General features: G+C 50.9%; 5 protein-coding genes and 1 non-coding gene across 6 annotated transcripts; 3 read left to right on the top strand and 3 right to left on the bottom strand.

Annotated features, from left to right (window-relative positions):
* On the top strand, nucleotides 1-1,876 carry LOC117846131 (tetraketide alpha-pyrone reductase 1). The gene is made up of 6 exons (XM_034727244.2): nucleotides 1-159; nucleotides 263-435; nucleotides 664-852; nucleotides 954-1,116; nucleotides 1,256-1,448; nucleotides 1,527-1,876. Exons 1-6 carry the CDS (start codon nucleotides 39-41, stop codon nucleotides 1,675-1,677), a joined length of 990 nt encoding a protein of 329 aa, XP_034583135.1. The 5' UTR covers nucleotides 1-38; the 3' UTR covers nucleotides 1,678-1,876.
* A 47-nt stretch (nucleotides 1,877-1,923) lies between these two features.
* On the bottom strand, nucleotides 1,924-6,267 carry LOC117846130 (uncharacterized). Its single transcript, XM_034727243.2, has 12 exons — nucleotides 5,610-6,267; nucleotides 5,294-5,440; nucleotides 4,662-4,722; nucleotides 4,462-4,575; nucleotides 4,007-4,138; nucleotides 3,825-3,926; nucleotides 3,351-3,733; nucleotides 3,120-3,219; nucleotides 2,945-3,004; nucleotides 2,777-2,863; nucleotides 2,580-2,708; nucleotides 1,924-2,469 (listed from the first exon to the last, which is right to left on the bottom strand). The coding sequence occupies exons 2-12, from the start codon at nucleotides 5,401-5,403 to the stop codon at nucleotides 2,158-2,160; spliced, it is 1,590 nt and encodes a 529-aa protein (XP_034583134.1). The 5' UTR covers nucleotides 5,404-5,440; nucleotides 5,610-6,267; the 3' UTR covers nucleotides 1,924-2,157.
* Nucleotides 6,268-16,194: 9,927 nt separating this feature from the next.
* On the bottom strand, nucleotides 16,195-17,206 carry LOC117845576 (uncharacterized). The gene has a single exon (XM_034726643.2). It carries the CDS (start codon nucleotides 17,089-17,091, stop codon nucleotides 16,384-16,386), a length of 708 nt encoding a protein of 235 aa, XP_034582534.1. The 5' UTR covers nucleotides 17,092-17,206; the 3' UTR covers nucleotides 16,195-16,383.
* Nucleotides 17,207-21,199: 3,993 nt separating this feature from the next.
* Nucleotides 21,200-22,449, bottom strand: LOC117845642 (uncharacterized). The gene has a single exon (XM_034726704.2). The coding sequence runs from the start codon at nucleotides 22,174-22,176 to the stop codon at nucleotides 21,463-21,465; it is 714 nt and encodes a 237-aa protein (XP_034582595.1). The 5' UTR covers nucleotides 22,177-22,449; the 3' UTR covers nucleotides 21,200-21,462.
* A 664-nt stretch (nucleotides 22,450-23,113) lies between these two features.
* LOC117846687 (U2 spliceosomal RNA) lies at nucleotides 23,114-23,308 on the top strand. The gene has a single exon (XR_004638413.1). It is a non-coding gene; the product is annotated as a U2 spliceosomal RNA (small nuclear RNA).
* A 2,332-nt stretch (nucleotides 23,309-25,640) lies between these two features.
* LOC117842469 (uncharacterized) lies at nucleotides 25,641-27,180 on the top strand. The gene has a single exon (XM_072291475.1). The coding sequence runs from the start codon at nucleotides 26,205-26,207 to the stop codon at nucleotides 27,033-27,035; it is 831 nt and encodes a 276-aa protein (XP_072147576.1). The 5' UTR covers nucleotides 25,641-26,204; the 3' UTR covers nucleotides 27,036-27,180.
* Nucleotides 27,181-27,366: the final 186 nt, after the last annotated feature.

Below are 27,366 nucleotides of genomic sequence, written 5' to 3'. Positions count from 1 at the left end.
GGACCAGAGCTCAGCATCACTTGCAACTGTCTTAGAAAATGGTGACCTCAAACAAGGGTAAAGTGTGCGTAACTGGGGCTTCAGGCTTCATTGCCTCTTGGCTTATCAAACAGCTTCTCGAGTCTGGATATCATGTGGTAGGGACTGTCAGAGACCCAGGTATTTACACACATATCATTCCTTTTGCATCAGTCCTCTTGATTACGTTAATTCTTGTATATCGATCCTTGTACAATGAACCCTTTTTTTTCTAACTTATCAGGAAATCGCCAAAAAGTGGCACACCTTTGGAAATTGCCTGGTGCTAAAGAGAGGCTGCAGATTGTGCGAGCTGATCTGTTGGAAGAAGGGAGCTTTGACGAAGCCGTGATGTCTTGTGATGGCGTCTTCCACACTGCATCGCCTGTCCTCGCTAAATCTGACTCTAGTAGCAAGGCATGCTGCATTTGCTTTAAACAGTCCAGCCTTTCATCAGTCATCACCATCATGCTGCATATGCATCTGAATCGTCCTACTAGTCTTTTCATTTAGGGCTTTGTGTATCGAGTTGCTATTTTATTTTGGCTTTAGAATTTAAGACCATTGTTAAAATTCTAGTTTCCTTCTGTGTAAATGCATCTACTACACTGAAGTTAAACTGTTTTCTTGTGATTCATGTTGCAGGAAGCAACGCTTGTTCCTGCAGTAAATGGTACCCTGAATGTGCTAAGATCGTGCAAGAAGAACCCATTTCTGAAGAGGGTTGTTCTTACATCTTCGTCATCTGCAGTGAGGATCAGGGATGATGCTCAACCAAATATCTCACTGGATGAAACAATATGGAGCTCTGTGCCACTCTGTGAAAAGATGCAGGTGATACATGGAACAATCTACTCCCTACCTTGTTTTTGCATTCCCATGTGATCTTGAACGTTGATCTGAAATGGGTGTTATCCCGTTTTTTCCATCCAAAGCTATGGTATGGCCTGGCGAAGGTATTTGCAGAGAAAGCAGCATGGGAGTTCGCCAAGGAGAATGGCATTGACCTTGTGACTGTTCTTCCCTCGTTTGTGATCGGACCCAGTTTATCCCATGAATTATGCGTTACAGCTTCAGATGTACTTGGCTTATTACAAGGTATTCATGTTCCTTCTGATATCACAATGACCAATTAGTTCTGTTCTTCATATCTTAACCATGACAAGTGTCCACCTTTTTGTTTTGAACGAAAAGGTATTTGGGTTTTCAAGTGAGTCCTAACAAAATGATGTTTCAGGTGACACTGCCAGGTTCAGTTGCTACGGGAGAATGGGATATGTTCACATCGATGACGTCGCGAGCAGCCATATCCTGGTGTACGAGACGCCCGAGGCCACCGGGAGATACCTATGCAGCTCAGTGGTGCTGGACAACGACGAGCTGGTCTCCTTCCTCGCAAAACGATACCCGATCTTCCCCATACCACGAAGGTTAGTCATCGTTTAGATACCACTGACAGATGAAACCAAAGCTTCGGCTGAAATGCGTCTCCTGAAATTGCTCTGCAGGCTGGACAAACCTTACGGCAAGCAGACGTATCAGCTGAACACGTCCAAGCTGCAGGGGCTGGGCTTCAAGTTCAGAGGACTGCAGGAGATGTTCGACGACTGCGTCCAGTCGCTCAAAGACCAGGGCCACCTGCTGGAGTGCCCGTTGTGATGAAGGGGGGGAATTGTTGTCGACAAGAACATGCCATAGCCGAACACAGTTGGATCACGTCCACAAATCGTTGGCTCCAAGCCAATATGTTTCAATGATTCCATGTGATGTCAGCGTCCTTTCTTAAGCTGCTGCTGTCAGTTCATCGCTCACGGGACTATACGACTACATGAATAATAAAATCTCGCCATTTGCTTTAGTTGTACTGTTTTCCCCTCTTCTGTGAACGAATGACGCCACCATCAATTCATCAATCCCAAATTCCCCAATGCACAGCCACAATGTAAATGTACAGCCTTTCGAGCCACCAGTCCTAACTCAAAAACCACTCGCAATTCACAGCCACACCCGTATCTACACACACTCTTCGCATTCGCACCCCACTACTTCACTAGTTACACTTTGTAAGTTGTCACACGCACGACGCAGGTGTCCAAATGGAACAAAGACCAACAGCAACAGCAGCAGCTGTGGCGCCTACTAGTCGTCAGCCAGGTCCCTATGTACAACGTATCTGAACGAGGACTTGTACGGCATCCACTCGACGCACCTGTCGGCCCTCCTCCTCAGGCACTGCTGCAGCTGCTGGGCCGCATCCCGCTGGGCGTCCGACATGCTCTCACACACCAGCTCCACCAGGTGCCGCAGCTCCAGCCCGGCGTCCCTGGCGTAGTAGTGCAGGACCTTGGGCAGCAGCAGCGCCTGCTTCCTCACCGCCACGCTCCCCTGGATGAACTCCGTCCGCGCCGCCTCCAGCTGCTCGTGTATCTTCTTCGCCGTGTACAGCCGGACCTGCGATGGGATAAGAGACGATCTTGCAGTGAGCTTTTTTGCTTCCTTAATCCTTATGCGCTCTTGCCGTCGAGTCTTCAACTGAAAAAATGCCTGGGTCAAGAGCTTACGGGCGGGTCTGAAAATGCGCCGGTTGACAGCGCGAAGTGCGCGATCGGCTCCGGTTGGTGGAGGGCGTAGGGGTGCCTGGCCGTCCCTGCCGTGGATCTTTTCGCCGGCGTGAACAGCGCACGTACCCACTGAAATGTTGTTCCCGTTAGTTTGTTTGCTCTGCATTTCTGATGAGTGCTTAAGTGCATGTACGTACCAAGGATGGACGATGGGATTGGCATCCAAGAATTGAGTTCTGAATGGTCTGTGCGTTCACTGATTGCCCGCCCACATTATACGCAGCCTGACGAAAAGTTCGTCAAAATTGTCAGACACGTTTGTATGTAAATAGAGATAGCACTAGCTAGTAAATGAAATGATGTACCTTTAGAATCATGTCCGTGCTCTTCATGCGTTTATCATGTAGACCATAGGCCAGAAAAGCCTGTCATATCACAAGGCAGTAATACAGGACTACAGGTTAAGCATGGATTCTGAATGATGGGGCTAACAATGGGACGTAGGAAACGTGATATGGGATTTTCAGTATAGAGCATTACATGCATCACTAGAGCATTGTGGATATTAATCCAAAAGCAGAGCTGCTCCTCATGTGTCATCTTCAGTGGGTCAACTTTTTCAAGGCGCTGTATCAGGGACCTGTGGGACACAGCATGAATATGTAAATAGTTAAAAATATAAACCAGTACCTGAAGAATTTTCCCTTAATAATATCCTACCCCGATCAACAATAATAAATACTCACTGTTTTTCTTGTTTCAGTTGCTTACCTGATAGTCTCCAACATTTTTGAGGCATAATCAAACTTGTCAGCATCAATGCGTATCCTCGGAATGACAATCATGCCTATGTTTTGTTCATTCCTCTCTTTCTGTAATCCATACTGGCGTGGGCTATCGAAGTTGTACCGAGGGCTCCAACTGTCATTACGGCGCCTCGGAGAAAAGGTACTTGAAGATGAAACAGAAGGACTTGGTGAAGTCTTGCTTTCTGCATCTTGCGGTTGCGTGCTTGAAAGTTTGCAGTAGACAGCAGCAATGCAGCTTAAAATGTCCTCGGATAATTTGCATGAGATCTTAGGCACATATTCGGAAATAGAAGCACTCAAGAAGTTCACAAGGCTGGAATGCCTTGCACCTGATTTGATTACCTCCTGTAACATATGAGGGTCGTGTCAAATGTTTTCAGCTAGAAAGATCATGCTGCCATTATGAAAGAATGAAAGAAATGGTCTGAACACTAACAGATTTTGAGACGGTTGGCAAGTTGAAGGCTGCAGAGTGCTTTATATCCCTCAAACGAAGTGCGCCCTCGTCAATTGTTTTCAGTGTTTCTTGATCCACCTGCTGCTAGTGACAGTAATATTAGGACACTGACATTTACACTTCATACCATCTGATATGATCTTTCATGTTGAGTTATGTACCTCGCTTGTGAAGCTGCAGGATTCAGATACATACTGATCGAATGCTCTTCTATATAGGGCAAGCAGATGCAGTTCCTTGCGTATAACTTCCTGCTCGAGAGCTGCAATCTCCCCAACTAAATCTGCAACAGACTGCAGAACTGAAAGGTCAGAACTAAGAATCCATATACGGTTCAAAAGGCACAGTGACAGATGAACAAGAACATATTTCTCAATTCAGTTTTCACAATGCCATGAACATGTTGTGTTTAGATTTGAACCCTTTTCCTGAATATACCAGATACATATTCAAACCATAGTCTTAGCCTACAATCTCTTATTCACATCCCCTCCAGATATGAATGTCAATGATGTACTAAGAAAGTAAGAGCACTACTAGTGACAGAATCAGCAGCATACAACACATGAATCTTCATACTTCATTTTGAAACTATTTTTTAGGAGTTGCTACAAACCTTTGAGGTAGCCCTTTGGGTTCGTTCTGTCACTTTTCTGGAGTAATGGCCCGGCAATTGCTCTGGCAAGTTAAGTGAGTGCCTTCTGTCGAACATCTTCTCTCTATGTGTGGTCTGCATGATAAAAGGCCATTCCAATAAGTAAACTGGATAAAATGTCTATGATAAAAAAAATCACAAAATGCTTCCAATTTACTCACAGGCTTGCAATAGGAGAATCGTGGTGACATGTCCAGTGCACCTTCGTGCGTCTTCAGAATGCTAAAATGAGCAGCAGTAAATGATTAGAACGATACCTTCCATTTTGATGTATTGGCACAAATTAAGGCTTCCAGGCATTGTTTAAACTAAGGAAATTGTTAGGGATAATTTTTGCCTTAAAAACTATTTTTACAGCTATGCGCGGTAAAAATAAATTTAAGAGTAGGTTAATCCATACTGATACCATTGTCAAACATTTTCTTCTAGAAGATGAATTCTAGACGGTGGACTACACTACAGTGGTATCGTACTTGTGGTCTAAAGGAATTCAATGTGATCTGGAGAGGACGGTCGAACTGTACAGCAAGAAGTTAATAGGCTACTGAGCTGAAATAATGCAAGATTGCTGTGTATACCCGATACGGATGATGAACTGAACAGCGCTTAAACACGGTTAAAATGCTACAGGTAGCTGGCCACTTGTGTCCTTTATTCAGGTAGCACTTAATTTCTTACTGAAGCTGCTCTTTCAACATGTACAGTACCGATTAATCATGACGAATTGAGCAAGTTACAGGAGCAAAATTTTTATGCAATTTTCAGGAGTTGCTGAGAGAAGTGCAGTTCTAACCTCCGTGAAGAGTACCGGTGCTGGAGACTGCAAGACGATTGAACCGACCTCGGCGTGCCGGCGCAGGACCCCGTCTCCGACAGCACCCCTGACCTCGATTCCCTTGCCATCGCCGACCAAGCCTTCTCTCCCCTCACCTCCGAGAACCTGCCAAGCGCCAGCCATCAATCAATCCATGGCCAAGAGGAGCATGTGCAATGCTAGCTATCTCCACAGAGATGCATCTGATCACTCACCCAGTGATCTTATTAGGCTGGATTATCATCACTGTAGCAGTAGCAGAGAATATGAGCATCTGGCAGCAAGGATGCCGTACCTTGAGCTGTTGCCGGAAACAGTGAGCTGTCCATGTACAAAGCGAGAAAGGAGGCCTCCGTGGCTCAGCTTTGTCCGGGGAGCTGGAGCTCAGCTGCTCCAATTCTCGAAAGAGCTGAGCTTATTCGCTCCTGCAGAGGAAAAGGCCAAGGCTTTCTTGAATACAAGCGATAGAATTAGCAGCCAAGAACAATGGGGCGGAAGACGAGCAGGCTTCTCGTTGCCTGCCAATGGCGCTGGTATAAGAACGAGGTGGAGAGGCTGGAGGGGAGAGCAGGAGAATAGCCCGGGAGGCGGAAGGGGCACAGGAAAGCTGGCGCAGCAGCAGCAGCCGCCGCCAAAACAAATGGGAATGGAAAAGACGGCCAGGAAAAGCAGGTGCTTAAAAGGAGGAAGAAAGAAGAATCGGGCAATGGCATCAATCCTCGTTGTCCCACCGCCGTTAATTCTTTAACCGAAGGAACAGGGAAAGGCCAGCGGCCGATTCCATTCCCAGACCACTCCGCGGTCTAATCAGCACTAGCAGGAAGGAGGAGACGAAGACGATGATGATACTCGGTGGATTAGTGGCAGCATCAGAAGAAGCTGGGGACAGGCACCAAATCTTTTGTTTTCTTGGCAAAGGAGATGCGACTGAATGAGTGGAGTATTATTGGGTCGGGGAGCTGGGAAGGCAGGTGGGAATAATACGGGGATTTGGTTGCCGTCTCCTCACTTTGTTTTCTTGGGAATGCAAAGTGGTCAGGCCAAAGATAATCCATTCTCGATCCATCAGCAACAGTACAACACACAACATTTTTTTTTGGCACGCAGCAACACAACAACGAGGTTACTACTTTTGAGGGGCCACCTGTTAAAGTTTAGCACCTGTCACATCGGATGTTTGATACTAATTAAAAGTATTAGATATAGACTAATTACAAAACTAATTGCACAGATGGAGTCTAATTCGCGAGACGAATCTATTAAGCCTAATTAGTCCATGATTTGACAATGTAGTGCTACAGTAACCATTTGCTAATGATGCCTTAATAGATTCGTCTCGCGAATTAGCTTGGGATTCTGCAATTAGTTTTACAATTAGCTCATGTTTAGTCCTCTTAATTAGCATCCGAATATTCGATATGATACTGCTAAAGTTTAGCACCTAGTATCCAAACACCCTCCGAGTGATGCTATATTAGTGGCAGGAGCGCAGGACAGGACATATCATTTATGGCCGTCCGATCGTAAAATCAGGCTGTCAACCGTTCTTGCACTTGGGTAGCTGGACTGCACACCTGAGCATCTGAAATTCATGGAGCATTGACTCCCCCCATTTCACTCTTTGGAGTTGGCTCCCCTGAAAACAAAACAAGACGAAGGTTACGTTTGCTTCAAATTTGTGCGAGATGGAACGTGCTGATTCTTTGACACTGCTAACAGTGGCAACACAGCCGCACCTTTCTGTGAAACGGAAGCAACTCGGTTGAGTGAGCCCTGGCGGACGGTCAACTCGAACCGAACCGACGGTGCCTTGCACCAACAAGAGCAGCCCGAGATATCGTGTGATACCCTACCCAGCCACGCCGGTCGGCCTCGCATTGCATGCGCGCTCGCTCCTTCCCGTGACCCCCCCCCCCCCCCCCCCCCCCCCCCCCCCCCCCTTGCGCGAAAGCAGAGTTCGTTCAGCCTGTGAACTCTGCTCTCCGACTCCGACGCAAACATTTCACCTCCTCATTGTCCTGCCCCTGTGATCCCCCGCAATAATGCAGCCACGCAGTGTACTCGGAACAGTTGCGAGCGGGATTTCGTCACAGGTGCAACGCCCAGACAAGCGCCGGGTCGCTGTCATCCGTCGTTCGTCGAGCACGAGGGGCCAAGCCAAGGCCGCGCGTGAGCTCATCCAAGCCCAGAGATGCGGCCGTGCGCCTACGCCCGTGCAAGCGGACAAGCAGCGGTATGCGACGAGGCCGCGCGCTGTGATCGTGGACAGCGGTGCCCCACCACCGGCATCGCCACAGTGTCTGCACGCGTCGCGTCGCAACCCATCGGGGTTAGTACTGCTCGTGGTGGTACTAGTACTCGCCACGACTGGCTATTATTCGTCGTCGATTACTCCATATGATTAAGAAATAAAAAGGATTGGCGGCCGGAGATCGGAGTGACAAGGATGGGCCGGGATCCGATGGGTGGAAGGTCGACGGGGGGCGACGGAATCCGCGGATTATTTTATGCGCTCCCGCGAGTAAACAAAACAGCACGGCGAGGCAAAGCGAGGAGCATCTTCGTTCTACGAGCGGGGCACGGAGGCATGGCACACGGCATCCCGACGTGGCGAGGCCCGGGCGCGGGTAAACAAATGCCGAGATCGGGAACGGCCCCCCGCAGCGCGCGCGCGCGTGCACTGGCCCCCGTGCGCCCCATGTCCGCCCGCCGACGCGCAACGCGACGCGGGCGCAGCAGAAGCGTGGCGCGGGATGGGGTCCGAGCCTCGCCTCCGCGGGCTCATCCCGCTCGCGCCGTGGCCCGTGGGGTGTGGAAGGAAATCTGCAGCGGGGGGCTGAGATTTTCTCGCGATGGGTTGCGGCGCGCGCGTGCTCGTTTCGTTTCGTGGCGGTTTCGGGCGGCCGACGCTCACGTACGCTGTGTCGGAGTCGGAGTGGGGCGGGGCGGCTGGCCGGGCAGGCGGCGAGCGGTCGGCGCGGCGTGCACGCACCTGGACCTGGACGACGTCGGCGTCAAGGGAGGTTGGTGGCCGTCGGGGCGTCGGGCCACCTACCTGCCGCCGAGTTGCGTGCGCGGCGCGATGGCATGGCCCGGCGCTGCATGGCAGCTGCTGGTGCAGCACATACTGTAGCCTGCAGACTGGTAGTACGAATGATTAAGAGGCGCGTGTGAGCAGCCAGAAAGGAGATCGGCCAGCCAGCGGCCAAGACGATTTGGTTTGGTGCGCCGCTCCGCGATGAGCCGGTGCTGTTGCTGGGCGGACACGTGTGGCTCCTGCCTCCTGGAGCGCGAAGACGCGGAGGGGCCGGGCTGTCCACGTGTGCGTGCGGCCGTGTGTCGGTGGCGATCGATGTGCATTCTGCCGGCCGGATCGGAGAGCCATCCGCCCATTCATTGTGCCCGCAGGCCGCAGGTCACACACAGGCACACAGCATCTGGCTGCTGCTCGCTCCATGTGGTATCCGTCCCAGCCGCCCGCCCAGGCCTGCACTCCGTCATCATCAATCGGGTCCCGGAACCTTTGCGAGGCCGAGGAAATTTCATGGCGCCCGCGGCCCGGCAGCTAGCCGTCCCGACATGGATAGGATCGCGGGACCACTGGACCAGCGCCCTCTTTTTCCTATACGCCGGGTACAGTTGGGAGTACTTATCTTTCGCCTGCCGTGTCACAGTGCGTCATCAGGCCAAGATCGTGGGCTCAAGATAAGTGGCGTTCTTTAAAATCCTTACGTCGAGCTAAAAAATTATTTATGTTAGTACTGTGCTGAGAAATGATCTAAGGACCATAAATACTCTGAATCAGTCCAGCTCCATGCACGAAATCTTTAAATTGTTTCAGCTAGATGAAGAAGCTATGTCCGTGTGCAATGAACCAAAGAGTAGTGAACAACTTTTCTTAACTTTATCATTGGTAGTTGTATCTGGTGTGCCGTCCCAAAAACCTTGTGTTTGTCTGGTTGGATTCAGAACCAGAGCTTGAGGATATTGGTGGATTCTGTCAGTTCCCACTCCTTCATTAGTACCAACATTACTGCTATTATGTTTGGGTAACTTTCATTGCTTCACCTTTAACAGTGCAGGTGGCTAATGATGTATAACTGGTGTGTTCTCAGTAGCTTGCTAAGGCAATTTGGTCCGTCTCTAATTGTGAGTTCACCTCTAACCTGAAAGTCTTGAATTTATCTTGGATTGGCTTGAGGAACACAATCCTATGAAAGTTCACTGGAAGCAAAAGTGGTTGGCTATACCTTATCAGAACTCCACAGCTATTATTTCTGGCTCTTCTTGTATAGCTCCAATGGGTATTGCAGTGCATGTTTGTGTTGTGGAGGTGTTCATTTCTGAGTCTGATGTTGTGGTGTTTATCCCTGAAGAGATACAAAACCTGATCCAGGAGTTTGCTGAATTGTTTGAAGTAGCTTTTGAGCTTCCTTCTAGATCTTGTGATCATGCCATCCCATTGATTAAGGGAGCTACTTCTGTGCAAGTTCGTCCTTACATATATGCTTCAGCTTCAAAAGATGACATAGAGAAGCATATTAAGGAGATGCTTCAGAATGGCCTCATTCAGAAAAATTCTAGTCCCTTTTCCTCATCTGTGTTGCTGCTTAAAAACAAGTACAATACCTGGAGATTCTGTGTTAACTATCGACACCTTAATGCTATTACTGTTTAGGGCAAGTATCATGTGCCTATACATGATGAATTTTTGGATGAATTAGCCAACTCATCATGGTTTTCTAGTCTAGATCTAAGAGCTGGTTTCCATCAGATCAGACTCAACCTTGGAGAAGAATACAAAACAGCATTCCAAACCCATTGTGATCAATATAAGTTCAAAGTAATGGCATTAGGTCTAACTGGTGCTCCTGGTACTTTTCAAGAGATTATGAATTCTACTTTAGCACCTTACTTGAGGAAGTTTGTGCTTGTCTTCTTTGACGATATCCTCATCAACAGTAGAACTTATGAGGAACATGTGGTGCATATAAGGTTAGTTTTTGAATTGCTACTCAAGGACAAGTGGAAAATCAATCTCTCTAAATGTTTCTTTGCTCAAATGCAAATCAACTATTTGGGTCATGTAATTAGTGAGAAGGGTGTAGGCACTAATCCAACCAAGGTGTCTGCAATTGCACATTGGCCCACTCATGCAAATGCCAAAGAATTCAGAAGTTTCCTAGGTTTAGCAGGTTACCCAGGTTATTATAGGAAGTTTGTGAGAGCATCTGGAGTTGTTAGCAGGTCTTTGACAAATCTCCTCAAAAAGAATGTCATATTTGTTTGGACCCCTGTTCATGATAAATCTTTTGCAGCTTTGAAACATGCTTTGTGCAATGCCCCAGTCCTTCCTAACTTCTCAAAGCCTTTTTCTATTGAGACTGATGCTAGTGGCACTGGGGTAGGAGCTGTTCTTATGCAAAATGGACACCCTTTGGCTTTCATCAGCAAGGCATTATGTCCCAAAATCTCAAGGGTTATCAACTTATGAGAAGGAATATTTGGCCATTCTAATGGCAGTGCAACAGTGGAGGTCTTACTTGCAACACACTAAATTTACTACATTTCTAGATCAAATGAGTCTCACCCAACTTACTGAACAGAGCCTACACACTCATTGGCAGCAAAAGGTATTCTCTAATCTGTTGGACCTACAATACATGGTAGTCTATAAGTAAGGGGTGGATAATAGAGGGGTGGATAATAGAGTTGCAGATGCGTTGTCAAGAAAATTAGTTCATGACATGTCTTGTGCTGCTCTGTCTATATTGGCTCCCTAATGGCTTCAGTAAGTGATTGCAAGTTATCAAAATGATGATCATGCCTTATCTATGATAGCCAAGTTGTGCATATCTTCTTATGTTGTTCCTAATTTCAGTTTAGTTAATGGCCTGCTCAAGTATAAAGGAAGAATTTAAATTGGTTTCGATCCTAAGCTTTAGAAGAAATTGTTATTTGCCTATCATAATAGTGCAGTGGGAGGACATTCAGGCATTCCTGTTACTCACATGAGGATGAATAAGTTGTTTGTGTGGAAGGGAATGAAATCAGCTATCACTCATTTTGCCAAACACTGTTTAATCTTCCAACAAGCCAAACCAAACAGAAGCAAGTTGCCTGGATTGTTACAGCCACTTGAGGTGCCATCTGAAGCTTGGCAAATCATTTCTATAGATTTTGTGGAGGGGCGTCCTACTTCTGGTTTAGCAAATTGTGTATTGGTGGTAGTGGATTATCTAACCAAGTATGACCATTTTATCCCTCTTCATAATCCTTTCACTACTGCTACTGTTGCTAAGTCGTTCATGAGCAATGTGTACAAGCTTCATGGGTTGCCAAAGGCTATTGTTACTGACCGAGATAGAATATTCACTTGCAATTGGTGGAAGGAATTATTTCGGCTGGCTAATGTTTCCCTTAGGATGAGCTCATCTTACCATCCACAATCTGACGACCAGACTGAACGATTAAATCAAACCATGAAGATATTTTTGCAATGCTTTGTTAATACTTGTCCATCTAAGTGGTTGCAATGGTTGTCTCTAGCAGAGTATTGGTACAATGTCTGTTATCATTTAGCAATAGGTCGATCTCCTTTTGAGGCTCTGTGTGGTTATGCTCCAAAGCACTTTGGCATCTCAGCTGATACACATGCGGCAGTTTCAGAACTGTCGACATGGCTCCAGGATAGGGAGACAATGAACACACTGCTTAAGCAACATCTCACTCGATCTCGCATGAGAATGAAATGTCAAGAAGATAAGAACAGATCAGAACGCAAGTTTGAGATTAGCGATTTGATCTTCTTGCAACTCCAACCGTATATGCAATCTTCATTGGCTCCACAAGCAAACCAGAAGTTGGCTTTCAAATACTTCGGTCCATTCAAGATTTTGGCCAAGGTGGGAAAAGTGACTTACACACTGCTGTTACCTGATTCGTTGTATATTCACCCTGTGTTTCACATCAGTCAATTGAAAGCTGCAGTCACTGAAGACGTCGAGGTATTGCCTTCTTTTCCTTCTGACTTGGACATTCCTCGAGTACCTAAATTGATTCTGCAGCGTCGCCTGACTACTCGGGGTGTTCAACCGGTGCAACAAGTATTGGTCAAATTGGCCAATGGAAATGGTAATTTGGGAGGATACTACTGCCTTGCAGCAGCTTTTTCCATTTGCGCCTGCTTGGGGTCAAGCAGCATCTCAAGGAAGGAGGGATGTCAGCAGTGCATCATCACGCCAAGATCGTGGGTAGGCGCCGACGGCAGCAAATGGGATAAGAACCAGTTCCAGGCCCATGAAGCCCAACTCACTTTGGACCGGAGAAGACTAGACAATCTTATTGGGGCTTGCATGCATGAAATAGGGCCTAGCCTGTGTAATAGCTATGTTTACTTATGGAGGTAAGGTAGAGGGGGAGAGCATCTTTGGCATGTATGAACAATCTACTCCTTCAGCAAGCTAACGGACCTCATGGTGTCATCTCTGTCCTTCCTGTCCACTACTTCCTCCTGCCCCAAATTCCTTCCTCTCTTCTATCCCCAACTACCCTTCAATTAACATGCCGTCGTTGATCCGTCCTTTCCTACAGCTAAGGCGTGGGGCTGAAAACCATGTTAGAAGCCCGGTTTGTTCTGCATGCAGATTAGTTGGAAGAAACAAGCCCATGGCCTCATGCCACTGCTGGGAAATGCGCCCTCAGTACCGGGTCCAAACCCCCCTTTAGTACCGGGTCAAATAACCGGTACTAAAGGGGGGGGCCTTTATTACCGATTGTATAAACAAACGGTACTAATTTGGGGACCCCACCCAACCACCCCCGTATTACCGCCGGCTGCCCTTCCTCCTCGTCACCACCGGCCACCCTTCCTCCTCGTCGGTCGAGCTTGGTCCCGACCCTCGTCCCCACCGCCTCGCCTCCCCCACGACCCCCTGCCGTCCCCCGCGCCTGGCCGCCTACCCTTTCTCCTCGTTGGCCAAGCCTGGTCCCAGCCCTCGTCCCCGCCGTCTCGCCTCCTCCGCGACCCCCTGCCGGCCGGCCGCCCTCGCGACGTGCTCCGCTAGCCCCCTCGCGCCGTCGGCCACCCTTGCCCAGAGAGAGAGGTGAGGCCACGCACCTCGTCTTGCCGCGCCACCACCCCTTGGATCCCGCTGCCCCCGCCACGCCTCCACGCTCTCCCACCGCACCGACCTGCAGATTCGCGCCACGCTGCAGATCCCGCTGCTCCACGCGCCATCACCCGCTGCTGCTTCCCGCGCCGTCGCCCGCCACTCCACCTCTGCGCTCCCCCACCGCCATGCTATCGCCTCACCTCGCCCCGCCGTTGCTCCTCACCGACGTCGCAGTGAGGGGCGCGCGGAGGGAAGATGGGAGGGGCAGCCGTGAGTGGAGGGGAGGGGCGCATCTGGGAGGAAGAGAAGCGACCGGGCACTGCTAGCCGCCGAGGAGGAGAAGGGAGAGAGGAGGGCCGTTCGGGAGAGAGAGGGAGAGTCACGAGCGGATAAGACAGTGAGGAGCAGACGCGTGCGGTGGACTTCAATGCAGTGAAGTCCAAATTTCGGATCCCCACCCACCAATTAGTACCACGTGGAAGCTTCACCCGGTACTAAAGGTTGCCAATTAGTATCGGGTGAAGCCTCCACCCGGTACTAAAGGGGTTCACGGGGGTCTCGTCAGGGACTAACCGTTAGATTCGGTACTAATGCTCACATTAGTACCAGGTCAAAATGCAACTGGTACTGATTCTCTGTACGAATACTTAGTGTTTTCCAGTAGTGTGCTCTTGTAGTATCTCTGAGCACTAACCACTAAGCATCCGTGTAGAGTGATCTCAGCGTAGGTGTGGCTTGTTGGTTTGTACGTGGTCCAAGCCGTCTTTTTTTTCTTTCCTGGCGAGTATGGTCCAAGCTTAACTAGTGACGACTTGCTTGCAGCTGGATTAGTAATTTGGTATGGCAACCACCCACCCTTCGATTTTTCACTCGTCTGGAAAAATAAAATGGCGATGCCCGGCATTAATGCAGCAAATGGCACTGTCTCCGGTTAGGAGGGAAAGACAATACACACATTTTGTCGTCGTCGACCAAATTAAAATGATTGCAGGTACACCCATCAACTATTCGGTCCCCATTCGGCGACGGTAAACTGTTGTGATCGTAGCGAAATAGCGATCGGTAGTATACTGTACTATCAGGACGTCCGTAGGGCAGTAGGCGTGTACCACGTCAAAAGAGAAGGTGTGCTGAAGCCCAGCTAAATTCGCAACACGCCAAGACGACATCGCAATGTAATACTCCTACTAGCTTTATATTCTTGATCTCCCTGTCACTGCCAAAGAAGAACAGATCAAGGGGACAAGTCACAACTAATCCGCCAGTTTAATCTAGCTCTTAGCTTCGACATCTCCATCCATGGAAGAAGATGCAGTTCGTTGGCTAGTTGTTCAGCTGTCTACTAGTAGTAGAAGTATCTCGGTTGCATTTTGCGACCGTTGAGCCAACAAAATCCAAGTGATTAATGTAGTATGCAATAGCTACTTAAGCAGGTGTGTCCTTGTATGCAGGGCAGGCTAACCTTACCACATGGACACGTTTACATACTTTGTCCCAACTGATCCTATTGTAATTAATAACAGAGTAATCGTGGCTTTTGTGCGTGCTCTGCATATCTCAGCCATACATGAAACAGTCTATATGTAGCCTACAGAGTACGTATGTTTCACCCAACCTAAGATACAATAATCAGAAGAAGCGAGTTGACTTCAATGACTTGGAAGAGCCGATATACTACTTGATCATATCTCATCCCTACCCATTGACGCCATCCTAGCAAGCTAATTAAGCTAGAAATACTAGTCCATTTATTTTAAGGGATTGCAGCTGCCTCTAAATTAAGCTAAGCTAATTAACTTTGTCCAGCATCAATGGCGATCTGTACGATCGCTTCAGTTTCAGTGTTCAGTATAGCGCCACCTAAGCAACGTACGGCGGCGACCTTCGCTCGTGGATCGTCGGAGAAACGAATGCGGACGCCAGGAGGGAAATGAAAGCCTGAAACGTAGGAGCATTGGGTACGAGCAGAGACGACTGAGTGAGCCTACGATCGAAAGCGTTGGGTCGCACGAACACGTGCGTCGCTTCGCTTCCATCGACCGTTGTCTGGCTCTAGATCCTACATACGCGCGCATCATGCTCTCGAGCTCAATCGGGATGCAATGGTGAGATTGGCGTCGGTCCCAGAGACATGAACTTGCCGGGAGTATTCAGCTAGCAATGTAATCGACGACGCCGTCTCAACTGTCACAAGGACAATTGAGCACATGATCAGAACAAAAGCACAAGAACAGTTCACACACATGGCACATCGATCTTTACGGCTTTACGGCCCATCGATGGCGCCGGGAGAGCTTTCCTCGGACGGCGTGGAAGATATGCTACGCACGGCTGGTGGCGGAAGGAAGGAATCTTGCACGTACTTCTGGAAACATGTTTCCACCTGTCGCGAAAGAAAGCTAGCGCTGAAAACGTTGCGAATCTGGCCTGCCTAGTGTCTTTTCATGAAAGTCCATTTACAGCGTTCTCGAGTTACGCGCACATGCATGCCCAGGGTGTCCACGAACGAAAAGCTGTGTGTTGAGAGAGTGAAGAAGTGTCGACGACTGATCTCGCAAATAGTTGATGGTCCGGCGCAGAGGTTTCCTAGAAAATATGAATTTTGGCGGGGTTGGGCCAATCGATATGTTTTCCGGCCCAACAACATCTCTCGGAAGGGAAACCTATGGGCCTGTCCAAATCCGGTTCACAGAGCAGAGCCCATGACACACTGAATTGGTTGGATCATTTGTAAAGAAAAACAGAGAATGGAAAAACTCAAAATCGTAATTTTCATCGATCAATCACAAATTTTATTCAGGAGAGCTCCAAACGAACATAATAACGTAACAAAGAATCAAAATTGTACTGTACATGCTGCTGTACACAAGGTCTCCTCGCAAATGGAATGTGGGACCATCTGAACTATTCACTGGCTAACCCACGATCAGACTAGTACTACTACCGATCAACGGATCATTCGCTAGCTGCTTCCTCGATCGCGCTTAATCTCTGCACGGCGGCAGGACGGCGAGCGACACCTCTGTGACCGACGACTCCCTGCCTCGCCTTCCCCACGGTTCGGTCGCCGGACTCCGCCTTGCGCGCGTCGCCGTATCCGCCATGCCCGTGCACATGGTCGCTCTTCCACTCAGCGTCACCCTCGTCCGCGTGCGCGCTCACGACGACGAGCGGCGCGACTCGTCGTCCCGAAGTCTGCCGTCGCTGCTGCTGCCGCTTGTTGCTGGCAGTGGCCGCACCGGGCTTGCTTCTCTCCAGCGACGGCGGAACGCCGGGGGCGCCGGCGTCCGCGGTGGCAACGACGGGCGCCGTCCCCAGAGCCGCGCTGGCCTTGACGGCGAGCGCGGCCATGTCCTGGGCGGACAGCGGCCGTTGGAGCATGGAGGCCGGCAGCGCGAAGTAGAGCTGGCCCGGCCGGAGCGCGTCACGCGCGCCGAGCGCGCGGGCGGGCGCGTCGAAGTCCAGCTCGTCGGAGCAGCAGAGGAAGCGTGGCGGCGTTGACGCTGTGCCGGAGGCGGTGGCGGCCAGGGCCTCGTGCGCCGTGACGGGCGCCGCGAACTGCGCCATGGAGCCGTCGAGGCCCACGACCTTGGCCGTGAGCGCGTGGACGGACTCCGCCACCCCCGCTGACACCGCCCCGGAGCGGGAGACGCACGAACCCATTGGTCTTCGTCGTCTTCTCTTGCGATGCGATCTCTGTTTCCGTGGATGATCCAGGTGGAAATGGTTAGCGGTAGGTTCAGTCGTGGCTGCTGCTTTTATAGAGGGGAGATGCTTGGGGAGTGGGGCGCAGGTTGAAAGGCACAGCGACAACGTGCTCGATTGGATGAGGATGACGCAGGCGAATTCGTCACCTGTCAATGTCAACGAGCGAGGCCACAGGAGAGGCGACTGACAAGAGCACTGCAGCTTTGGCTGGAGAGGTCAAAACGTGCAGGAACGATGAATCTTCTCGAGTATTTTTGTGGTACAATCTGCTTTGTCCTTGGCAATCACGTAAGTGGCAGGTGATCGGAAGCAGCATCGCTGAAAGGGAAAGGTCCTGCACTCCTGTGCTGTGGTAGTGGTGGGGTCTGGCATCGCAACTCGGCAAGTGACAGCGAGTGGTCCCAAGGCGGCTTCGCATCGTCACGGCTCGCGTCAGAGGATTGCGAGCGTGGGCTCGCTCGGAGATTATTAGGTGGGAAAATTGCGACATTACAATCACATGACATGAGCGGTTTGGCCAAAAAAGCGCAGAGGTCAACTGAAGGTAACGGCACAACGTTGTATCAACTACTCCCCCCATCAAAAAAATTCCAATTCTTAGTTTTGTTCTAAGTCAAATTTTTTCAAGCTTACCAAATTTATAACCAAACAGCATATTATGAAAATATATTTCATAAGCAATCTATTGATACTTATTTTGTATCATAAGTCATTATATATTTTTATAAACGTGGTCAAACTTAAGATTATTTGGCTTAGAACAAAATTAGAATTGAATTTTTTTTGGATGGAGTGAGTAAGCCGCTTCAACTATTCAGATTGTCAATTGTCACTCGTCTATATCTTATCTTTTGGTACTAATTGATTAATCCTCTACGAGATGAGCTAAAATAAAAGTAAATTTAATAAATTATCATGAAAATCAGACGGATTCAACCATCATGATTCACTAGATTTTTTCTTATAAAAAATTTTCTCCGCATTTTAGAAAGCAAATATGTTGGGTACACTCGCATAAAAAATGTTGGGTGCATAGTTGGGATCACCATGCTACAAATACAAGGACCAAAGAACAGTAGTAGAACAAGTATCATATATGTTACATCAAAGCACCATGATGTATTGAGGCAGGTTGTCCTCAAAGATAAGTTAGACAAGCACATCGTCACTTGATCCGCCACGCCTTCCATTCTGCTCTAGTCTCTCTCCTCAAGCAATGTCAGCGCCCACTCATACCGTAAAGATAACCTCATGAAGCTATAGGGGAACTTCTTCTCAACGGCCATTTTATTTGTGATCTTCCAAGCCCCACAATGTAGGTTTGTTTAAACGAACGAGCCCATGTCCCAAGGTCGTCGGGAAAGCAGCTTAAGGTCCTGGTTCCCACCTCCTAAAATTTTAGTGCCTAAAAGGTCACTAAAAGGTGACTAGTTTGCCAAACAAAATGACTAAAAGGGGACTAAAAATTTTAGGAGGTCCAAAACTCTTTAATCCTCCCACCCTCTCATAAAACCTCCTAAACCTAACTCTGGACTCCCACTGCCCTCGCACCTTCCCCTCGATCGTTCCCACCCCCGCCGCCAGAGGCATACTCGCCCAACGCCGCCGCCACTAGATCCATCCTCCACGCCGGCCGCGCCCAACCACTGCCGGTTGCGCCCTCCCCCACCGGTCTGCCACCCCAAGTCCTCCCACCCCCGCCGGCAAACCCCAAACGCCCCCACTCCCTCGCGTCGCCGCACGAGCCAGCCGCGGTGCCCCCACTCCTCCTGTCTCCCTCCTCGCCCCAACCACCGCCGGGACTAGTGATGTCGCAAGAGCAAGGTGGGAAGGAGCCGCCGCGGCCGCGGCCGCAGGCGGAAGGCGAGGCGCAGCCGGCCGCGGATGTCCCTATGGGCGAGGTCGTGGCGGTGAAGGATGAGGAGGAGGAGGAACCCGCCATAGGTGAGGGTGGCGCAGACGATGCAGCTGACACCTTTGATTCCGTGGAGGTTTCGGTGAAGGAAGGTGCGGGATGCCGATGCCGCCGCTGCCACCCCGCGCGCAGGGGCCCACCGCCATGCCCCTGCCGCTGTGGCACCGGCCCTTGGATTTCTTCTCTTCCTCCTCGTCAACGCGGCCAGGGCGGCGAGCGGTTTGGGATTTTGTCTGGCGCGTGGCCTTGAGCGGCCGGAGTTGGCCAGTGGTCGGCGGGCTGTGCAGTGCACACTACACAGGGGGCCTGCTCGGGGAATGGGGCGAGTAGGATGGGAAGGATGGACGCATCGAGCGACTGGGGTGTGCAGGGGTAGCACGAGTAGGGGAAGAAGGATAAAAGTGTCTTTGTTCATCAACATTTATGGACTTTAGTCCATTTTAGTCCATGGAACCAAACACCCTTTAATCCATGGACTAAGGCCCTGTTTGGTTCCACCTCCTAAAATCTTTAGGAGCTAAAAGTGACTAAAAAGTGTCTAAAGAACCAAACACATTGACTAAAAGCTCCTAAAAAGTTTTAGGAGGCTTCAATTCCTTTAGGAGTTCCACCCCCTCCTAAAACCTCCTAAAGCCCATCTTGGACTCCCACTGCCCCTCATTTATTGCACCCCTCTCTCTCCCACCCTGCCTCCTTCGCCCAGCCACTCGCCGCCATTCCGCCCGCCTGCAGCCGCACGACGCGGGAAATACAGGCCATGGCCGCCGCCGGCCAGATCTCCCTCAACGACCTCCGCGTGGCCGCCAACAGCGCAGGCGGCGTGCACGACGACTTCCTCAACCAGATGCTGGGAGGCCTGCCGCCGTCGTCCTGTCCAGAGTTGGCGACCGCCGTCGGGAAGAAGGCACTGGAGGGCGACGCGCAGGCCGAGGGGATGCAACAACACCAGCACCAGCAGTTTAGCGGGGGGTTGTACGACGAGTTCGTGCTGCTGGCGTCGCGGCTCCGGCAGCACCAAATCAGCGGCGGTCCTGGCGGCGCAGAGTCCATGGTGGCAGCAAAGCAGATGGTGTACAGCAGCTGGCACTACAGCAGCTGGCCGATCTGAGGTAGGGCCACCACATGCTGCTCCAGGGCATGGGTTTCTCGTCGGGCGGTGGCGGGGATGGTGGCTTGCTCCTCCCGCTCTCCCTCGGCAGCGGCGGATCGGGCAGCGGATCCAGGGTGGAGAAGCTGGCGGCGGAGGAGGGGGCGCATCCGACAGCGCGTCACAGCCTCAAGCCGGTGCATCGAGCGTGAGCGCGGCGTCGCCGCCCAGGCAGCACGTGCGGCACGGCACGGCCAGGCCACCGACCCCCACAACATCGGTGAATTCAGCGCCTGGAGGTACCTATGGAGCAGGGGCAAGGGGAGGGCATCATGGTCCTTTTGCTACAACATTTACTGCCTTTAGTCAGTTTTAGTTAGTTTTAGGAGGTGGAACCAAACAGTCTTTTAGGAGCTTTTAGAAGCTAAAATTTTAGAAGCTTGGAACCAAACAGGCTCTAAAGTAGGAATAAAACTTTAGTCCCACTTTAATCCATGAACTAAAGAACCAAATAGGACCTGGGAAATAGGGAAACTCCCCGCCCAAAGGCATCACCACGTAAAACTCCAAATGATACAACCGAAAAAAAAATTATGATATCCGTATGGTGCGTGAAGCAAATCCTGGCGCACCTCTAGCCACACCACCATCCTGCTATCACCACCCAGTAGATTGGTTGTGTGCCTTCACCTTGCCACACCATCTACCAACCGCCTTAATTGCGGAGAATACGGTGAAGCAAGAGAAAATTTCGAATTTGGATAGCGCAAGATACCCAAGCACAGCAAATTGGAATCAACCCAATCAACTTGAGTTCACAATCGGCATCGTCCTAATTTCCGGCAACTAGACACATGCGTGTATGACAAGTAATTAGCCGCTCCAATTGTGATCATTCCTCCATGCTGCTTCCGTCTCTCTTGCCATTGACGCATCTAGGAGACTGTCAGTATGCACCCTAGAACCCAACGCGTACATACGTGAGCACGTACAAGCGCCAAAGTAGCATGGGGGAGTCACAACCGAGCGCGGCAAATGTTGCGTTGCATCAACGAGGTCGATTGCAAATTTCACTTTGTCGATTGACGCGTTTCCATAACCCAGATTAACATCATCGGTGTACTTTGTCATCACACACGATGACCGAAACGAAAAAATCGGAGCTGCCTGCAGCCCTGTAGTCTGTAGTCTGTAGTCTGTACACATGCATGTTCGCTTCTCCTCCGATCCTCGAACGCGGGAGCGAGACGAGTAAAAACTCGTTCCATCGGTTAACTGGCACCGACACTTCAAATGCAGCAAATCAGAATAGCCAATGGACGGATCACTCGTTGTCTTCGGCGATGGCGCTTAACCTCTGCACGCCGGGACGACGGCGAGCGCCGCTCCTGTAAGCAGCTCCCCGTCTCGCCTTCCCAACCGTACGGCTGCCGCCGTCGTGTACTACCGCCTCGCGCGTTGCGAGTCCGCCGCGCATGTCGTTGTTCCAAGAACCATCGGACGGGCCGTCCTTGCCGTTGCCGCTGACGACTAGAAGCGGAGCCACTCGCGCCGTCGACTGCCGCCGCCGCCGCCCCTTGCCGGCCGCCCCGCCCTGCTTCGTTCGCCGTCGCTGGGGCGACATGACTCCACCACCGGCGGCGAGGCCCGCCTCGGCCGCGAGCGCCGTGGCGGCCCTGACGGCGAGCGCGGCCATGTCGTTCCCGGACAGCGGCCGGCGCAGCATCGGCGCGGGCAGCACGAAGTAGAGCTGCCCCGGCTGGAGCGCCTCGTCCGCGGCCAGCGCGCGGGCGGGCGCGTCGAAGCCGAGCTCGTCGGAGCCGCAGAGGAACCGCGGCGGCGAGGGCGCGCGCTGGCGCCCACCGCCGTCGCCAAGCGCCAGCATCGCCTCGCGCGCCGTGACAGGGCCCGCGAACTGCGCCATGGAGCCGTCCAGGTTCACGACCTTGGCGGTGGCCACCGGCGCTCGCTGGGTCGACCGCTCCTCCGCTGTTGACGCCGCCGCCGCCGAGCGCGAGAACGAGACGCAGGAGCCCATTCCGATCCGTCCACGCCCGCGATGCGCGCGCCTTGCTTATCCGTGAACTGATCCGTCTGGTGGCTAATGTGGATTATTGATCTTGGATTCTTGGTCGTGCGGGTTCGGTCGGGCAAGTCCTGCTTGACAGCACGAGTAGTTGGCTGCTTTTATAGGGGTCACTGCGTGCTCGTGCGATGACGCAGGCCAATTCGTCACGCGAGCTGTCGGCGTCAACGGCGACAGGGGGAGAAGGAGATCGAGCACAGCACTCCATGCACGTAGCTCGGTTGATCGGTCAGAGCGAGCAGTGAGGCTTCGCTGCTAGTGCGACGATGGCGGGGCTGACACTGACAGGACAGGAGGTCAGGAGGAGCGGGTTAGGCGGACGAATGGCGGCTTGACACCGATCGTTTATGCGGTGACAGCGATGGACTCGCCATCCATCGTTTGGGTCATGTCTGACGCATTCCGAGCAATTTCAGCAGGGGTTGTGGGTTTGTTATCGTCACGGCTCGCGGCAGCTGATCACGACGTCTGAGTCAGCCACTTAGCCTCAGGCAGCAGGTTACAAGGACGATGAGGACAAGACGGACCGTTAGTTTCCTCCTTGCCACGAGCACGAAAATAATTGTGGGCCCAAAAATTTCACCTAACATGTCAACGGGCTCGTCACTCGACAGCAGGAAAGCCACACGATGTCTCTCTCTCTCTCTCTCTCTCTCTCTCTGTCTGTGCGCCTGTGCGATTCGTTCAGCTGGGCTTAAGGCCCTGAACATGTTAATGGGCCGGTTGCAAATCCTAACAGGATATGTAATCCGCCTGGTGTCCTTTTGCTTTGGCTCTCCTCCTGTTTGCGTTAACCTTAGTCGGAGAGGATTAGTACCACATCGTGAGGAGAAGGAAGCCAATCTTGCGCGGCGCAGATAAAATAAGGGCCACGGCAAGCTGGAAACTCATACCTTTCTCGGCCTTTTGGCTAAGATCAAGTGTAGTATCTGTTCTTATCAGTTTAATATCTGACATGTGGGACATGTGCCCACAATGATATTAAATTTATTTTTTATGGGGAGGACCTGTAATGGTAGCTTGCTACTAGGGTTCTCATGCGTCGTCTTAGCGTTGCACTATTGCTTAGCTTGGCGTGCCCCAACCAAAATAACTTCAAAGCTTAATTCAAAATGAAATTCAAAGTTATCTCTCATAGTTGAGCCTTTGAGGACTATAACATTACAAATATTGCTATTTACTTTATACATACAAAAATGTGCAGATTGGTAGGTTATTCCAAAACAAGGATATCCTTGATCATCTTAAACAAGAAGAAAAGAAACTAATCGATTCACAATCGTATTCGTATCCTCTTGCCGATTCACATCTTATTCGTATCCTCTTGCCGGTGCTCGACGCTCTTCAACGCACGTATGGCCAAAACCCTGAGGAGTGCGGAGGCCCATTACCGATTTGTTTGGTGGGTTGCCAGCGCGCGTATCCTTCCCGAGCCTGATGGAATGGACCCCTGAGGAGTGAGGAGGCCCATTCGCCATTTATTTTGGACGACTTCTCCATTTTCACTATAGTGAGCAGCTTTTTTCCGGTTCTTTTAAAAAAATATTTTAGTTTAATGTCAATACAATCGTTCTGTATACTTTCATTTTGTGTGTATTAGTTCATTCTCCTTTTCAGAGCAATTACACGGCCCTCTAAACAAGACCCTACTTCAAGTTTAGAGGGTTTAGTTAAAAAACACACTCCAATAGAATCTCTACTTGGCTCCCTATTTCGAGGATACCTCTTCCTCCCTCCACCCTCCGTTCTTGGGTCTCTAGGGAAGCCTCATAGGGTTATTGTTGAAGTTGGAAATATTTTTGTGACCCTTAAAAAATAGAGAAAATCCCATTTAATCTTTAGGAGCTTTGTTTAAGGGCTACTGCTGAAGTTGCTCTTTCCAGTATTACCCACTGGCACCCCTGAGCTACGACCCCCTTCTACTTAGGCCCTGTTTGGCACGGCTCCACTCCTAAACTCCAGCAACTCCATCAAAAAATTCAGCCAAACACCCCAACTCCAAAACTTCATGGAGTTGCCAACTCCATGGAGCTGTAGTGCAAATGGAGGTGGAGTTTTGGAGCACCTCTTTTGCTGCTCCAGAAACCTCTCTTTTGAACCTCCTCGTGGAGTTGGTGGATAATTACCCACCAATACCACTGGTTATGGAAAAAAAACATTTCGTTCTATTCTATTGTTCCCCATCGTCAAGGCCAGTCGATCGCCCAGCGCCCGTCGCTGTTGCCGCCCAGTGCCGCGCCCGTCGCCGCCCGTCGCTGCCCAGCACCGCGCCCGTCGCCCGTCGCCGCCCCGCGTCGCGCCCAGCTCCCGTCGCCGCCCGTTGCCGCCCGTCGCCGCTCACCCCGCCGCCCGCCGCCCAGCCCCGCCGCCCGTCCCGCCGCTCGCCGCCCACCCTGCCGCCCGTTGGCATATTGAAAGTGGAAGATTTTGACAGACCAAGGGAAACATTTGCAAAAGTTTTTTGAGTTTCACTCCTCCTGACCATGTTCATCCATTCATTTACAGCATATGTTGGGATATTGAAAGGGGATGGATGGATGTAAAATACACATAACCCGTTGGTATATTGAAAGGGGAAGAAGAAGATGGGATAGAGAGGATGACAAGTGGGGTCTTAATTGGGGGGCAACAATGGCAATCCACACTGAAATCGATCTTTTTTGGAGCTGAGAGCACCCATCTAGCCAAACATCCCATTTTAGTTCTGGAGTTTTGGAGCGGAGCTGGCTCCATGTGGAGTTCTGGAGTGGAGCAGCTCCACCTGGAGTTGGAGCCATGCCAAACAGGGCCTTAGTACCAAGGGGAGAGGAGGTGAGTTTTTGGTAATTGCTAAAAAGATTTTGGTATTGGGGAAGGGATTGATAGTCAGTTGGAGTCCTCTCTCACCTTCAAAATCTCCTAAATGGTAAGTTTTTGGTCTTGGAGGTGGATATGAGCAATCTGCTGGAGATGCTCAGTCATGTCCATTTCATCTTACTTCGGGGGTGTTTGGATACCCCCTGCTAAACTTTAGCACCAGTCACATCGGATGTTTGGATATTAATTAGGAGTATTAAATATAGTCTAATTATAAAACTAATTGCACAGACGTCTAATTCGCGAGAAGAATCTATTAAGCCTAATTAGTCCATGATTTGACAATGTGGTGCTACATTATCCATTTGCTAATGATGGATTAATTAGTCTTAATAGATTCATCTCGCGAATTAGACTCCATCTGTGCAATTAGTTTTGTAATTAGCTCATGTTTAGTCCTCCTAATTAGCATCCGAACATCTGATATGACCCTGCTCAAATTTAGCGCCTCGTATCCAAACACCCCTTCATGTAGGGTCAATTCAGGGTCGATTCACAGTGTGAGTGGCTGGCAGCCTGGCATGGAGTACCAGATGTGAAAAAATTCTGCACCAGAAAACATCAAAACCACCAAAGAATTCTTGCCAATGTGGCCATTTCAAATCGATCCTAGCTATTGATCCGAGGGGCAATCAGGGTCCTCAGACCTGTCAAGACCCTCTTCGCATCATGCAAGTAACATGTTTCTAAAAGTGGCAATTTCTGCTCTGTTCTATTCTACCTAGCTTGATATGGGTTCTGAACCTATCAGGAATTAGATGCTGTAGAGGGGGCGAGGATTTCTTGAGCGGTTACTTCCGCACAGGAGACCAGACTTGTCCGTCACACAAGCATCAAAACCTAGCTTTACCACAGGGTGTAAAAAAGGCTGCAGCGTGCACAGTCATAGCTGTAGATCAGACCAGCAGTTTCTGTGCGCCCATCAGCGACATCTTCCTGATCAATCTTTCCATATATAACTTCACATAATTCTAGCGTCGGCAATGGCGGTAACGATCAAAGGAAAGAGCTGGTATAACCATCATCCTAGAGAGGCATAGAGGCAGAGAGCGCAAGCAACATGAGCTGCAGGTGCGTGTCGACTAACACGAGAAGACTCAGCGGCAGGGTGCCATCTTCCGAACATGTCCCCGACCCCGAGACGAGCGAGCCCGAGGCGGAGGATGACGGCGAGATCGTGCACTTCAGCCACCCGGAGCACCGGCTGGCCCGCTTCGACTTCCCGTACCTGTTCATGTGCATGGGGTGCAAGGAGTACGGCGCCGGGAAGCGTTTCATGTGCCAGACCTGCGGCTTCCAGCTCCACGAGTTCTGCGCGCTGGCGCCGCCGTTGCTCCACGACCACCCCTTCCACCCCAAGCACCCCCACCTCCTGTTCTTCGCCAAACCAGCAGGTACACACGAATCACACTGCTATCTCTTTGAATTGCATTGGAATGCTTTGGAACGCGAAACTTTTGAATGGTTTTGTATGTGTTTTAGGTGGTTTCCTTCGGTGCAAGTGCGACATCTGCGGCAAGGCCGTGAAGGGCTTCTCGTTCCGGTGCGCGTCGTGCGGGTTCGACATGCACCCGTGCTGCGCGGCGATGTCGGCGCGGATGGAGCTGCCGGCGGCGCACGAGCACCCGCTGGTGCTGGCCCCGGCGGCGGGGGGTGGCGAGGAGACGAGCTTCGTGTGCCAGGTGTGCAGGCGGGCGAGGCGGGGGCACCACCTCGTGTACCAGTGCCTGCCGTGCGGGTACTGCCTCCACGCCCGGTGCGCCAAGGACATGGTGAACGGGCTGTACGCGCACGGGATCGTGCCGCCGGAGAGGCGGAGCGCGCTGGCCGCCGCCGCAAGGGTCACCGTGAACGCGCTGTTCGGGGTCATCGGGGGGCTCATCGAGGGGATCGGGGAGGGGATCGGGGAGGCCTTCGTCGAGAACATTGGGAGGAGCAGGAGGAGCTTCAGATGAAACGGAGACGTGTGTGCGTGTCGCGTCTTTTCTTCGTGTTGTTCGTCGTCCTGTACAATTGTACACGACACATACACACATAGGAGTACTAGTAGTATGTATATGTACAGGCTGAAGTACTGGTATGCATTGCGGTGCGCATGTTTCAAAGGACAGTCTAAAACATACTCGTGCCTAATCTTCCCTCTTTAGCTGTAAGCAAGGCCTCATCTTCTCTATGAGGCCAAATGCACATATCCTCTCGGCTCTACTACTCTTGTTCCTCCGAGCAGAAGATGCTCGCAGCTTGCCTCTTTCGAACAGGGTGAGCGACATCATTCACGACAGCGGA

Source organism: Setaria viridis, chromosome 2, assembly GCF_005286985.2.
Source record: "Setaria viridis chromosome 2, Setaria_viridis_v4.0, whole genome shotgun sequence".
Classification (NCBI taxonomy): Eukaryota; Viridiplantae; Streptophyta; class Magnoliopsida; order Poales; family Poaceae; genus Setaria; species Setaria viridis.
Note: the sequence above shows the minus strand (reverse complement) of the source record. Positions and strands in the feature narration are given on the sequence as shown.